The sequence below is a fragment of the Panulirus ornatus genome, chromosome 20 (genome assembly GCF_036320965.1).
Source record: "Panulirus ornatus isolate Po-2019 chromosome 20, ASM3632096v1, whole genome shotgun sequence".
NCBI lineage: Eukaryota > Metazoa > Arthropoda > Malacostraca > Decapoda > Palinuridae > Panulirus > Panulirus ornatus.
The window spans coordinates 2,012,501-2,029,363 of NC_092243.1; the positions used below are offsets into that span (position 1 = coordinate 2,012,501).

The 16,863-nt window shown below is 42.9% G+C and overlaps 1 protein-coding gene across 1 annotated transcript in view; it reads left to right on the forward strand.

Annotated features, from left to right (window-relative positions):
- The window catches only part of LOC139755850 (glucagon receptor-like), an 86,920-nt gene that overhangs the window by 50,016 nt on the left and 20,041 nt on the right, over positions 1-16,863 (forward strand). The window contains exons 5-8 of the mRNA XM_071674467.1: positions 7,159-7,250; positions 8,756-8,888; positions 10,358-10,514; positions 12,529-12,662. Of these exons, the coding sequence (XP_071530568.1) occupies positions 7,159-7,250; positions 8,756-8,888; positions 10,358-10,514; positions 12,529-12,662 (516 nt within the window). The remainder of the gene's footprint in view (positions 1-7,158; positions 7,251-8,755; positions 8,889-10,357; positions 10,515-12,528; positions 12,663-16,863) is intronic.

Below are 16,863 nucleotides of genomic sequence, written 5' to 3' on the forward strand. Positions count from 1 at the left end.
TCCCATTGTTACACCCACCAGTCATACGCACTATTGTTACATATATCATCGTCACATCCTCCATTGTCATACGCGCCACTGTTATACGAACCACTGTCTTACCCTACACAATTATAAACCACCACTGTCACACCTTCCTCTGTCACAACCATTACTGTCATACCCTCCCCTGTCACAACGACCATTATCACCCTCTCCTCTGTCAAACTCACTCTTGTCAAACCCTCCGCTGTCAAACACGCCACTGTCACACCCTCTGCTATCACAACTACCCGCGTAAAACTGACCATATTCTGAAAATTGTGTCGAATATCCTTCTTTTTCACTTTTCACTCAATCCTTTTTCCTTTTGTGATTTCAAAAAGCCGTCGTATTGGCTCTGTTAATTGCCACTGACTGTGATGGCGGCGTGGACTCGGTGCCCCGTAATATCTCCCCCATGTTACCACATTTCACCGTAACCCTGACCCCTTATGACGTCATACCTGAACGTGTTAGTTCACTGGTAGATCGTACACTCCAGCCACACAATGTGTATATTGAAGGGATGTACCCAAACAGTGCAGGTGGCACGTACCCTTCCATTACAGAATAGATTCTGAATTGTATTAGCCTTTAGAACAATTCAGGTTGTTACAGAATAATACACTATGATGGTACACTTTGTATCATATGATGATTTTCCAAATTACATCACCATATATTGTATGCAATATTTATCTGGTTCGCCAAGAGCTTCACCAGCAATGGCTACACTGAAGTATTTCTGATCCAAAAAATGGAAATTAGAGTAAGAAATGTCTTATTTGGTTCACAACTTCCTTACAGTAACTTATCTCTGGAAGGAAATTACTTTGGATGTTAAAAGTTTTAATTAATACGATGTTTATTAGATGATGAAAAAATATCAAATTAGAAATTGTTATAGCTTTTAAAGTTTTCCTGCCACCTTCATATATTTTCCAGCCAGCAACATTGTATATTTTCTATTTACTTATGAATATCTTCCAGTTACCTTTATGTATTTTCCAGTTACCTTCACGTACGTTCCAGCTACGTTCATATACGTTCCAGCTACCTTTATATGCAATCCATCTACCTTTATATACTTTCTATATCTTTCCATACGTTTTGAAACACATCAGTCGGTTATGATTATCGACGATATATATTTTCTTCTAGAATTCGCAAGAACTTATACAGACAGAAAAATAAGAAAAACGATTCGTTCCTTGAATTTTCAAGAACAAATTAGTAAGATAAGATATTACATGATCCAGTTCATAATTCACTAAGACTTTAAAACCACACAAGAACGCTCTAGTGTCTATGGTTGGAAAAGGACAAAGAATAATTGAAATAAAGATGCACTTAACCGTCTATTTCGTGATAGAAAATGACATATATTACAAATCATTTAAGATAGAGACTGACGAATATTAGACTGTATTTCAGAAGGGAAACTGATGTCCATTTCAGCCTAAAATAGAAAAGAAATTGAATTACATTACAATCTATTTCACGAAAGAAAGAAACGAAAATTGCATTCCATTTCATTAAACAATTCAACGTACATTACTATCTTATTTCCAACATTTTTCTGGCTCACCATCGCTGTCATTGCTCCATCCTTCCCGACCACTCACTCCCTCATGACTACATTTATCACTGGGACTGTTCCCTCCCAGCACCACACACCGTCAACGAACAAATAATGTTCATCAGGTTCTTTCCTCTGTAACACAGTCCCAGTACAAGAGAGTCTCTCTCTCTCTCTCTCTCTCTCTCTCTCTCTCTCTCTCTCTCTCTCTCTCTCTCTCTCTCTCTCTCTCTCTCTCTCTCTCTCTCTCTCTCTCTCTCTCTCTCTCTCTCTCTCTCTCTCTCTCTCTCTCTCTCTCTCTCTCTCTCTCTCTCTCTCTCTCTCTCTCTCTCTCTCTCTCTCTCTCTCTCTCTCTCTCTCTCTCTCTCTCTCTCTCTCTCTCTCTCTCTCTCTCTCTCTCTCTCTCTCTCTCTCTCTCTCTCTCTCTCTCTCTCTCTCTCTCTCTCTCTCTCTCTCTCTCTCTCTCTCTCTCAACTCAGAAATGCAATATCCTAGAACACAATCTCCCACCAACACATATATTCCCTCTCCCTCTCTATTAGAGTCACCTCGTACATTTCCTCACCAAATGCAGTCTCGCTAAGGCCCAAACCTAGCAACACACTCTCTCCATAGCGAGAATTTGAGGAAGTACAGACGCGAGCTACCAAGATGATGCCCAGACTGAGAAACAGGTCCTATGAGAGCCGACCAACTGACTTTACCTTATCTACCTTACAAAAGAGAAGGTTAAGAGATGATCTAATATAGGTATTCACAGTTATCAAAGGCTTCGATAGTTCGATCTAGCAAGTTGCTTAAGGATAGATCTCCACCATCAGTGAAGCATTTCACCCGCTTGTTTCCTCACCACATCGTGTCTCATCAACGCAGTTCATCACCAGCTAGTGCATTACAGTCTCACTAGCCATCTCCCTCAGGACCACAAACTAACTCATTCTCGCTCTCTCTCACGCTTCCTGGCCAAGACACTTCATCACAAACGCACTATTTCATCACTACACTTGCCTCATCAGAACGCTAAAACCCTCCATCACCAACGCACTTGCCCACCAACACACTCCATCACATACTCCTTCACCAGTTCACACTCTTTTAGAGATATCGCGCCTAGTGTGCGGTCACGAGCAGGCTCCCTCACCACTATACTCGTTCACCACTACCTTCACCAGTCTTACGGCCCTCATCACTCAGGTCTGTCATTACCAAGCTATGTAAACAGTACGCTATGGTAATGACTATTCAAATGCTTATTTCGCAGTTGATAACTATAATTCATTAATTAATGTATAAGGACATAATGGTCTCCAGTGTTTAACTACCACATTCATTGTGTCAATTTGCCTGGAAAATATGTTGAGAAAGCGGAATTAACTTCCTGACTGATAAGATCCTTAACTAGGATCATTAACTTAATCCCTGAGTGAATCACCATTATAAGTTAATGCATCGTGAGTCAACCATTAATCTTCATATCTTCACAGTAAATGAACGTAATTCGTATGGATAATTGCATCTGTTTTAGTATGAAAATTCTGTCTATTGGCTGAAATATATGATATATGATGGCAGACAGTCTGTTCCTTCATCAATGTCTCATTGAAAGGAAATAGTCTTTCACTTGGCTGTGTCGCAGGATGATCTATTAGCCAAATGATCACTATGTCTTGTGGAGGTATTTCCCTTCTCGTCTCGTGATTACAGCTTATAGGATACAGTCCTGGCTCGTTTGCCATGTATACATCTTGTAGGCTTTAGCCTTAACTCGTTTCTCATGTATACAGCTCGTGGGATACAGTCCTGACTCGTAAATCAAGTAAGCAGTCCGTAAGATAATGTCCCATGTATATCCCACGTATCCACAGATATTCAGATCGGAGTTTTCCATCAGTGTTTTCACGTCAAACTGTTCCATAATGATTCCTCCGCCATCTTCCATCTGGGTGAGCATATGAATGCCTTTGTTGACACAGTCGTCTCCTCTTTATCTTCCAGCCTCACGATCTTAATTACTCATCATCATCAGGTTACCCATCCCACACCTTCCTTCTTTTTTTTTCTCTTAATCCGTTTAATATATTTTCTGTGGTCAATATTCTGGGGGAAGAAGATTGGCTCTGCATAAGAGAGGGCTTGTGTGTGTCCCGCGTCGCTAAACACCCAATTTGCATGTGCAGCGAGAGCCTTGCGAAGATGAGATATCTTCAATAGTCAACATGTAATGTGGACAGAATCTCATTTGTTTCTTTCGTCATCAAAATGCAATAGAAAATCCAGCGTCGTGAACCACGAACAATATTCTTTAAGTCTATTGTTAGGGTAAGCTGTTGTTCAAGGTACTAGAGGTGGGGTTCTCATGGGTCCTACCCTGAGGAGGACGACTGCCTCTCTGTTAGCTTTTGTTTGTGGATGTTCTCAACACAAGTGCGATGAAGAGGTTTCTATAAGACTCAGTGATGCACAGAGACAAGGGATCAATGGCCAGCTAATCACTTATATACTGTATAAGAATTCAGGATTCAAAAATAAACTCTTAAGGGAAAAGGGATCCCATCCTTCATCCCCAGCCCCAATATATGTTGAACATCGTTTCTCTTGTGAGGCAATTGAGGCCGTACGATTCTCCTGCTGCCACTTATCATTGTGAGCATTACAGAGTTTTCTTGTGTCGTCGGAAATCGAGTACTTAAAACCTTTAGCCATGATCCAGGCCAGTTTTTTCCTCGGAGTGGGTCAAGAGATTAACCAGACTACACACAGCACGGGACTCTACAACACACACACACACACACACACACACACACACACACACACACACACACACACACACACACACACACACACACACACACACACACATTAACACACACACACACACACATGCCTGGTCTACAAACTCGCTGACCTCATCTATGATCGAGATACAGTGTTGCAAGGAAAACAGAAAGATGGGAACAAATGCCCTGGACTCCCAGCATAGCACAGAGGGAATGACAACGATATATGGTGATAGCAAAGATCGTTACGAAACCTGTCGAGGTGTACTGGGAAAGCTCGAACACTGTGACAAGCGTCTAGGATGATATCCTTCCAACAATACCCACGAAGGACGTAGACATGCAATTCAGGATGATTGTCCCTGATCCAGAGGTACGGCTTTACCAGGTTAGGAGTTACCAGAGATAGCAGGACGAGCGTGGACGCCTTCCATATTAACCCAGCCACACATTAACTGGTTGTAGGTATCCAGTCCCTGCTACAGCTATAGATCATGAGACCTACTAAGGACAACATTGGAAACAAGTCACTAGGTAATGTTTACGTAAGTTACGTCAGTCAGGACGTCAACACTATCAACCTAACATCACACTTTCCTCTGATTAATGATAGTTTTTCTTTATATCTTCCTATCCTCGACCTAGTTTTTCGTCTGCAGTGTAGTTTCAGGTCATCAGGACGAGATAATTGTTCATAAGGAACTAATCTTGTTTGGCATCACCTCCGTCAAGACAGGTACGAAGGTCTTCGACAGACGAGTTTCCCATTAGACTTTATGTGGTGATTTCACTCTCGTGTTGAGATTGTGGCTGTGGTGCTGAGTCAAGGTCGTGCCGAGTGTGGCGCTGCTGGTGGAGAGTGTGTCCCCGGGGCTCAGGGAGGTGTTACATGACGTCTGGTGTGAAATGAAAATCAAAACGACCGTGCGAATAATTGGAAGTGAATTGTGTATGAAAATTGTGCGTGTGTGTGTGTGTGTGTGTGTGTGTGTGTGTGTGTGTGTGTGTGTGTGTGTGTGTGTGGTTGCCTTTTTTATATGTTAGAGCGAGAGAGTTTTACACTCGTGTTGCCCCCGTCTCTCAACCTTGTGCGTATGTGCCTTGTATCTACTCCTACGTGTGTATTCACACACACACACACACACACACACACACACACACACACACACACACACACACACACACACACACACACACACACACACACACACACACACACACACACACACACACACACACACATTAGCCTACGCCAGGTAGTCATCTATTGACCAGCCCAGGGAGGATTATGAATAGCTGGGTTGGCTGCCAGACGACAGCCGCGCTCTGAGATTCAAATCTGTTCGTCCACCAACAGGTGACTTCCAACACTGGTCCTCCACCTCGAGGAAATGATTTCCACCACTGTAAGAAATTTCCACCACTTTCCCCCACCTACACGGAACCTCCTTCACCTTGACTGTAGTTTGCTGTAATGTGACACTCAGTATCACCTTCCCAGTTAGTACAAGTTCTTCGTGGAGACTCGTTAGTTAAAACCTGAGTATCACCAACACATTCCCAGGGGTACCAGTTATCACCCAAGGAGCCAGTAGCAGCAGCAGGAGCACCACCACCACTAGAAGCAACAGTAACAACGGAAGAAGTACCACCACCAGCAGTAACAGCAGCAGTAGCAGCCATAACAACATCAACAACAGAAACCAAAGAGTGTCTGAAGGCGGAGTGTGTTTCATGTTACACGAACCCTCGACCGTCGTTAGCAAGGAGTATGTTCTTCTTAAGTGTGGTTCGGTGTTTATGTTTACTGAGAGATTGCGATCGGTGTGTTATTTACTGTAAGAGTGCACTGAGTTATTTTCTAGAAATATACAGAATTATGACTATACAATAATGCATTCACTATGCACATACACGATGAGTATACATTACTGCGTTCACTGTGATTACACAGTACTGTGTTCACTCAAAGTATACGTAATTGTGTTCACTATGGATATACACAACTACGTTCACTATGACTATACGTAACTGCAGACCTCTGCTATGTACCATCACATGTAATAGATGTAAACCATTCACCACTATGAGCCCCAGCATTCGAAGCCGAGTCGAGTATTTGATCCGGGTTCGAATTCTGGAGGATATAGAGGTGAGTGTTATACACACATAACTCCGCTCACTGTCGAGAGCATTCAATTCCTTTTCCATCAAGGAAGATAAAGATCAATCCCCAGAAATCCAACTGTATGTTTCTTGAATCTTTTACAAGATTGTTTTTCTTTTATTCTGAATTCTAAAACTGACTGACGCAGGTAACATACATCAGGCCCAGTAGCTTAGCCTGTGTTTCCTCCCCGACTCCCCATCTATCACTCTTTTTACCTCCTACTTCCCCTCTCCACCCCACGCCCCATTTTAACCCCCTCCCTCCTTCCTCAACCACCCCACCTTCTCCTTACAGGTCAGTTCAATTCCCCAGTTCCACTAGCCTTTCAGAAGCCATGTCTGACTCATCTTCTGTAGGCATCATGTCCCAAACTGCTCTCTCTCTCTCTCTCTCTCTCTCTCTCTCTCTCTCTCTCTCTCTCTCTCTCTCTCTCTCTCTCTCTCTCTCTCTCTCTCTCTCTCTCTCTCTCTCTCTCTCTAAGCCTTAGATGGGGTCCTGGGTGGGAAACCTTACCCCTACACCCCCTACATCCTATGTACCTCATCTCTCACCTCCTCCCCCACTCTCACTCACCCAGGCCTCACGTCTCCCTGTCTCTCTCTCCCCCACAGTGGGTACCGGTGGTACGGGTGGTCTCCTACATAGGCTACAGTGTATCCTTGGCCACACTGCTGGTCGCCTTCACTGTTCTTGCCTGCATCAAGTAAGTGGTGTTGTCTGCGCACACTCTAGAGTTGACCACATATTATGATCTCAAATACGTATATATTATATATTCGTACATATATGTGCACATATTAACTCATCTTCAATAAATGCATGTATCAGTGGACGTTTGTACACACACACACACACACACACACACACACACACACACGCACACACACACACACACACACACACACATACACACACACAACACAATCCACTTATTTTTTTGAGTTTTTCCAAGAGCTTTACTATGGGTGGGCACTCATAAACTCCTCACTAGACGGAAATGCTCTATCCTTAATGTAGATAAGTTTCTAAAGCCAGGTTGTAAATATAATAAGCGCGTACATAAAAGTTTAGCCCAGCGAACTCTTGTGTTTATGTGAGGCATATTTCTTTTTCCTAGGAGAGCCGCCACCCACGTATTCTTGTAGCCATGCCTTTAAATTTTCGTGTTAGTTTTCTCATTCATCTTTTGGTAGAGTGTATGGGTGTTAAGTATATGTATTTGTCATTCATATAAATCAGGTGGAAACTAATAATCATTATGATAAAGGTTTAGTAAATATTGAGTAAACTTGGGTTCGGTGAATACCAAATGAATATGACAACTTTCTAGATCTCAATAACCTCAGTAAACTAGAGTCTTAAGTATACCTTGGGTCTACCGCTCCAGAGCCAGAAAACATTATGTAGTTTACAATTTTAAGGGTACCTTGTGGTCTCATTTTTAGATACAGTGTAGCAAATGCTATTGAACGTTTGAGTGTTAGAAAAGCAGTCCTGTTGGGGGTCATGGGATTGTATTTTGATACTGGCAACACTTACCTACATGGTAAACCTTTCAGAGTAATTCAAGGAATTTATTAAATCACCTATGGTGGCCTAGTCTTTGACCATAACCATACGGGTGAGGTCAAATGTCAAGCCATTACAAGCAATGGCCCTACTTTCGTGACTAAAGGTTGTACAGAAGTTCCCAATCGTTGTGCTTAAGGATTATAGCGTCGTTCCTAAGGTTCCTGCCGTCGTGGTCAAGGGTCGTACAGTCTCGGTCAAGAGGTCACACAGCAGGAACCACCTGGGGGTGGGCGTGAGGGGCCTCGTCTGCTCAGGGTGTATGAGGAAACCTTTGTCAAAAGTCAAAATAAAGCAATTCCTCATAATGATCCAGGTTATCTTATATGTCAAGTTTGACAGAGACTTTTCATGACCTTGGATGTGGCTTGTGGTGCGAACACACACACACACACACACACACACACACACACACACACAGACTCATTAACAAAGAACATACTCACATATGGGTTCCAACATACGTATACATATGAGAGAGAGAGAGAGAGAGAGAGAGAGAGAGAGAGAGAGAGAGAGAGAGAGAGAGAGAGAGAGAGAGAGAGAGAGAGAGAGAGAGAGACTAAGTAGCAATAAACATCATTGCGTCACCTCTGATCACTTAACTAAGCACATTGTGTTCTGGTCTGTGTACTGCAGGAGGCTAAGATGTCCGAGGAATACCCTGCACATGCACCTGTTCCTCTCCTTCATCTGCCGAGCCCTGGGAGCTCTCGCAAGGGACAACAAAGAACACGGCCTCCTCACCCCGGAGTCACATATGGACGGCGGCGTGAGTGCTGAACGAGACTGACTGGTGGAGGAGACGATGGAAGGGGGGATATTGGAGGGAATGTTGGAGGAGGTGGTGAAACGGCAGTTGGCTTAGTTCATACTTAGGCTGATGGGGATGTGGAGGGAGAGGATCATGTGATGGAGGATTCGAGAGAACAGGAAAGCGTTGGTGGAAGATGGAAGGTTAGGACCAGAGTGGTGAGGGGAATGGGTAAACGCCTGCGTTATAGAGAATGAGACAAGAGATGTTAGGATGATGTGGAATCGATAGAACCAGGTCAGGGCTCTGAATGGTTTAGGGCAAAGGGTCAGATCACAGTGATGTAGGGTTAAAGGGTCTAGGCCGGTAGCCCAGGGTGATAGATACTTAATGGGATCAAGTTAGGGTGATGGAGGGTTAGCGGGACGGGGGCAAAGTGATGAAGAATTGGAAGAAATGGCCCAGGTTGATGGTAAGTTGAAAGGCCCAGTGTAGAGTGATGGAAGGTAAAATGTACAGGACTGTAGGGTTGTAGAGAGACTTTTCATGTTAGTGTCTCAGTAATGGACCTTTTTGTCGCGCCCTCTGAGCTGAGAGTGGCTACCTAGTGCCTTCACGTGCTTCTACAAGTGTGTCAGTCTTGTCTGCTGGGGTGTTGTTTGTCCTCACATAACCATAAGTTACGATAAGCTTCACCTGTATTCTCTTCAGTGCAATTTCTAAAGCACTATATCGGCGTCCTCTCTCAGTTCTCGCACTCCCCCGACCATGAATATATCCAGTCCGTCACTCCCGCTCAGTTGACTGTGTTTTTAGCACCGCTTTTCCAAGCTATACCTTGGCACTCTCGTTAGCACCCTAACCCCAACGCATTATATTCAGTCCTATTGATCCAACCTCTCGTTATTACTGAGTCATTGTATCAACAGCCAGTCTCCCCCTCCTCTCCACACAGCCATCCACATTACTCCATCTAGCTATATTCCCGGCAACATTCCGTTCCTTTCATCCAAACTTCTTTTTTTCTATTTCTAAAAGGTTTTCCTTCCATTAATCTCCCAACACTTATGCTGTCAATACTACTTCCAGCCGCACCTGATGTATTTCGCTTAGACTCCTGTGTACAGTAGAAACATTTCTCACTCCATCACCCCATCATGCTTGCTTTTTGGACTTTTTTTCTCATCCATCACATTATGAATATGTGCATCACTTGACACTCCGCTGTTTAGAGTCACGAGGCTTCCCAACTCTCAGATGTTCATGTGTCATTGTGTCATTTCTTTCCAATCGTTGGATTGTTTCTAACTTTAACTTCACCTCGTCCCTGTTGCCGTTGTTGTGTTTATCCTCTCGCGGCACTCGTATAGCTCCTATTTATGTCACTAAAAGTGCACTTTACGACCCTGAGTAAATCTAATTCCCAGCCAGGAGCCTCGCATCTTAAGCTGACTAACATAGTGTTCTCTGCCTGGCTGTCAACACAGACGTGGGGCTGCCGACTCTTCACGGGTCTGTGGCAATATTTCATCCTAGCCAACTACGCCTGGATATTGATGGAAGGCCTCTACCTCCATAACCTCATTTTCCTCGCCCTCTTCACCGACAACTCAGCCATCACCCTCTACATCGTCCTTGGCTGGGGTAAGTAAGCTCTCACGATGAGGGAGAAAAGCTCACCTCAAGGTAAAGGGAAATAAATAGTATTATAGAAGACGATTATGTAGTGATGGATAACATCGAAGAATGAATGAAACTTGCTGTCCCTGAGCACCAGTGAGACAGCCGTCATGATGAATGCACGCTCGCACACCAACACTTCTTGACTGATTCATTCACTGGTGTAAATGGAACTGAAATTAGACTGAACCTTAATTGAGGACTTGAAAAATGGATTGGCAGTTGAGATCGATTCATGTCTTAATCTACAAACATGTCCCAGTTTTTAACTTTAGTTATCATACGTTTTCTATCTATCCATCTGCTTTAGATCAATTTCCTCAGTCTTTCTCTATCAGTCCACTAGATTTTCTATTTATCCTGTTATCTTTATAACGATCATTCTTCCTGTTTTACTATACTTTCGTCTGTTTTACTGTTAACTCTTCCTTTATACCATTCACTGTTCTGTTTAAACGATATGCCTCTGTTTAACTCTACTCGATGTATTTCCATTTATCTTTCCCTGTGAATCTTAGCCAAGAGAGCACTCCCAAGACTAATTATTACGACTGTTAAGTAGTTGTGGGTGGTTAGTCTTTGTGGTTCGACGGCAATGTCGTGATTGGTTCTATGTGAACTGGGGAAACATTGACACACACACACACACACACACACACACACACACACACACACACACACACACACACACACACATCTTTTATACATAGCTGGGAATATTGCAGATAAAAACCCCAAATCCAATTACAACTTCCTATAAGAGGCTTATTTCTCCCGAGGTAAATCTCCAGCCTATATGGGAAATATTGGCAAACCTACACAACTCCTTTGTATAGATTTTTTTTCTCTTTCAGTGATGAAAAAAAAAATCGTTTACCAGGAGTTCAGTATATAAGTTGACAGTATTTAGAGAAAGAATGCTTCAAACAGATGGTTATCAATATGTCTCTGTTCGTCCATTTTCCTATTATCTAGTCTGCAGTATTCTTTCCTTCTGTATGTTACTATATCTTACTGTATCATGTGTATTCAGTACTCACTGTGGGTGCCCCACTGCTCAGTAATGACAATCAGTGATCAAAAACCTGCAGGAAACCAATATATATATATATATATATATATATATATATATATATATATATATATATATATATATATATATATATATATATATGTATATATATATATTTTTCTTTCTTTTCTTTTAAACTATTCGCCATTTCCCGCGCTAGCGAGGTAGCGTTAAGAACAGAGGACTGGGCCTTATATATATATATATATATATATATATATATATATATATATATATATATATATATATATATTGCTTGTCTTTCTTTGGAAGCGGTTCCTCTATTGTGTGGGCTCCCTTCATCACCGGACCGTCTTGCCCATTTTCCCATCCTGGTGCAAAAAAATCTTCTTCCTTTCTTTGTTTCTCCCCTGACGTCTTTGTCATCTCGTTCCTCCTGTCCTTTATTCGTCCATCTCTAATCATTCCTTCCTGTTTTGTCCCCTTATTACATCATTATTGCTCGATGTTCATTTTTTTACCGACAACGCTGCACTAAAACACTTTCTTTCTTTCTCTCCTCTCTCTCTCTCTCTCTCTCTCTCTCTCTCTCTCTCTCTCTCTCTCTCTCTCTCTCTCTCTCTCTCTCTCTCTCTCTCTCTCTCTCTGTAATGTATTATCTCTTGCCTTTCGTCTTTTCCTAGTATTTATCGCTAGGCACAAACCTTTTGTTTTATACTCTGTCTTACTGTACGCTATTTTTTTTTCTTTTCTTCTCTTCCTTCTTATTTTCATCATTTTCAAAATCTCTTGGGTCAGGGATATGACCGGAAACCCATTCTTGCAACTCTTCGAGCCATATCTATCCTCAGGGTTGCACCAGACGTACATACATATCCTTCCTCCTTCAGCCTCCTCTTCTACCGAGTACCCAGCTTACTAATGGGCTTCTCCCTCCTGCCGCAGGTTTGCCCCTGGTGCTGGTGCTGGGCTGGGTGACGGCCAGGGTCACGGCGGAAAACACCTTGTGTTGGTTCACGAACGAGAGACCCTGGGTATTCTGGACCTTCATAAGGGGTCCCATCTCCATATCCATCGTGGTGAGTACAACAACCTCATGGTCCTCTGGGGTCTTCGTTTGAGGTCCCATCTCTCACCTTCCTCAGTCTTCTTGGGTCTCCCTAAGGGGTCCCTTCTTTCCACCTTCCCCACTACTCTGGAGTCTTCTTCAGAGGACCCATCTTCCCCAGTGTGAACTAAAGATCTCCCGGATCTTCTCATGGAATCCCGCTGTGGGGGAAGTACAAACTAAGGGATTACGATCCTCAATATAGTGTTCCATTCCTTTTCAGGCGATGCACATAGCCGTCAGTGATGACTAAACGCAAGAATCTTAATTTTCCTTTGAGAAATTTGTATCTCTCTTTACACATACCAATTAACTCGTAATTCACATTAGCCTTTTCGTTTTCTTGATTGTAATCTACCAACTCTACCGTTTACGAGTAATTCGTGATTTTGTTATTCCTTTTTACTTCATTTACATCTCACGAATTTCATGTAAAACAAATGTGGAAGGAAGGATACAGTGTTGTTATTCTTAATACAGGGAAAGAATTTCGATTCTGTGGGTCACTCTAGCCAAACTCAATATTTCTTTTCGTCTTTAAGGACTTTGAGTTCTAATAAGAAAGTATTTGGAGTGAAATGACTATTTCGATACTTTAAACTTTATATGATATTTTGAGAGGGTTGATATAACATTGGCATACTAGGAGAGTGATGATGGATACGATAATCATGGAAAACTGAATTCCTTATCATTTGAAAATATGCCATTAATCGTGACACAAATCCCCTAAAAATTGGTGTAAAGACAGAATTAAAGAATCTTTGATTTTAATAAACATACACACAAACACACACATACACACAAACACACACATACACACATACACACACACACACACACACACACACACACACACACACACACACACACACACACACACACACACACACACACACACACAAACACACACACACACACACACACACACACATCAATAAAGCCCTTCCTGTCCTGTACTGTTTGAATTAGTAATCAAAGTAGGTAATTACACACACACTCTTACAAAGTCCTAAATCTTTATACCAAATCTTAAACCACATTCGACAAAATAAAAGTATGATAAGATTGAATCGGAGAGGCTACAGTTTCCCCCCCCCCCCCCCCTTTTTTTTTTTTGAATAGATAGCCTTTCTGTGTTCAGCCAAGCGGAGCAAGTCTTCCAGGAAGCGGTTCTGCCCTCACGACGGGTATTAGAGGTCACAGTTCACGGTAAGTAAAGATGCACATAAAGGACCAGGTTTTCTTATATATATATATATATATATATATATATATATATATATATATATATATATATATATATATATATATATATATATATATACATAATCATACATAAGGAGAGACTGATCTGTGATAAAGTGGGACTCGTGGTGAGCAATGAGTCGATAACAACATTACCAAGCGAGGGGATCTGTCGTGTGTCTCCGTGAATATTGAAGAGGTTCTCATGTCTCCTCGCTCACCTACCAGCTCCTTGCCCTCCCTCGGGGGAAGCAGAGGCGTACAGTTAAGACGAACGTACGAGACGAGTGGAAGATCTGCATCCTGAGCCGGGGTTAAGTGTTGACAGGAATATGTCAGGACGATGGTTCGTGTAGAATATGTAGTTTGAGTGGACCATCTTGTTGTCCGCTCTCCACCAGCACTGCTCCTCCCACTGATCCTGTGCTCTTCTCTATGTTCTCCGTCTGCTACATCCTTCCATCTGTTTACCAGCCACAGGTTAGCAAGGCTCGTGGTCTGGATGGTGCATCTCTTTACGTTCTATGGGCCTCAGAGCCAGCTCAGGTACTCCTTCCTCGCCTAGTTCGACTCTGTCTGAAAACTCAAGGTTTCCCATATTCCTGGAAGCCTAACGTACCTCAACTGATACCTGAGAAAAGAAAGTGTTCTAACCCTTCTAAACGTCGTCCCAGCTCTCTCTCTCTCTCTCTCAAAGATGCTTGACTTTCGCTTTCTTAAACTCTTAGAGTCCCATAGCTATTCCTCTGATCACTAGTATTGCTTTCGTGAGGCAAGAGATGTATGGTGATTGCTTTGCCGTGATGCTCGATACATCGGAAGCAGAAAACATGATGTAGCTTAACTCTGTGTCTACCGAGCTACTTTCTTTTGCCTCACGTGTTCCTCTGTGTATCTCTACTACATACTCCCACTCCCACTCGCTTCTTTGTGGTAGTCAATAACAACGTGGAGTCTCCATCTTCAGCTGTCATCAGTAGCGTCCCACAGGGTTCTATATCATCGCCTCTCCTCTTCCTCCTCTTCATATATCCTTTCTTCCACCTCTGACCCTGATCACTCCTACACCGACGACTCCACACTACAAGTCTTCACCTGGCTTTCCCTCTTTCCCTCACTTCGACACGTTCATTTTCTCGCTGCCAGAGAATGGGTGTAAGCGGATGCAGCCTTTCTTGGTCTGTTCCTTGCGCTATCTCGCTCACTTCGGAAAAGACAATCATGTAAAAAAGAATATATACATATATGATATACATGTGTATGCGTGTGTGTGTGTGTGTGTGCATACAAACATAATCTCTCTCTCTCTCTCTCTCTCTCTCTCTCTCTCTCTCTCTCTCTCTCTCTCTCTCTCTCTCTCTCTCTCTCTCTCTCTCTCTCTCTCTCTCTCTCTCTCTCTCTCTCTCTCTCTCTCTCTCTCTCTCTCTCTCTCTCTCTCTCTCTCTCTCCTTTTCCCCTCCCTCAAGGCTGGGTCATTGTGATATCTGCCTTCCTTCCCTAAACTGTGAAGCTCTGCAACTGTTGTCCCCTCACGTCTTACCTAAAAGCTAGGTCCCGCCCATTCTTCAGAAGGAATCTATCATTTACTATCTCTAAAACGTTTAAAGTTACTCTCTTCTTCTCTTCTTATTCTTTTCTCTCTTTATTCACTTTTTCGCATTTCATTTAGGTCCACCAAGCCTCAGATGTGGACTTTTGCCCCTGAGTGGAAATTCCAAATATATATATATATATATATATATATATATATATATATATATATATATATATATATATATATATATATATATATATATATATCATTATGAAATCCTCCCCTCTCATTTTTTTTTATTTTCCAAAAGAAGGAACAGAGGGGGGTCAGGTGAGCATATTCCACAAAGGCCCAGTCCTCTGTTCTTAACGCTACCTCGCTAATGCGGGAAATGGCGAATAGTTTAAAAGAAAAAAAGAATATATCATTATACTTTTTTTCCTTTAGGGGCCCACCATCTTTCCTTCCTTCTGGAGCCGCCTGTGATCCCAGCCTCTCCACACCCGCTATCACCCTTCCTCTGCCCCGCACCCCCCCCAGCCAGCCATTACTGTGCTGCCCTGGCGGCTCCTGATGTAAGGTATCAGAAGCCAGAAAAAAAAACCCGACCTGTGGAAGGTTAGCAATTAGTGATCCCGACCAGCCCGGCACGACCACATGTGCGTTTGTGTGTGTGTGTGTGTGTGTGTTTGTGTGTGTGTGTGTGCGCACGAGGCAGAAGAGTGAGAGAGTAATCAGGCAACAGACCCTGGCGTGTGGGAGAAGAGAGAAGCTAAGGACAGCGGAGGGCGTGGGGGCCGTGGTGAGAGTAAGAGCGAGGCATAAGGAAGGGTTGGGAGTGAAGGCCTCCTGGAGAGGGCCGAGTGTGAGAGCCCGGTAGTGAGAGGAGGCTACGAGTGAAGAGCTGTTGAGGACGATAGTGAGAGATCCTCACCAGAGTCCTGTGTGTATGTGTGTGTGTGTGTGTGTGTGTGTGTGTGTGTGTGTGTGTGTGTGTGTGTGTGTGTGTGTGTGTGTGTGTCTGTGTGTGTGTGTGTGAAAAATTTGCAACAGCTTCGGTTTAATGAACTCAGGTTTCTAATTTCTTTATCATCAAGTTGTCTTAAAAGGTTATACAGCTCGATTCTGTTCTTATTACACTACTGCATATCTAATCTGAATTCAAAATCCAGTATCTACTACTCTTGAAAGTGGATGATGTGTAACTAAGAAATCGTCCTCGTGAATAAGGCACAATTCATCTGGCAGATCCATCCATATACAACAGGGTGACTGAACATCCTAACTGCTGCACGAGTTTCGTCTTCATGATCTTGTGAATCAAACTGACCGAGCAATACATTACCACCCTCCGAGTACGAACATGGAAACCTCAAGGCTTCGAGGCACT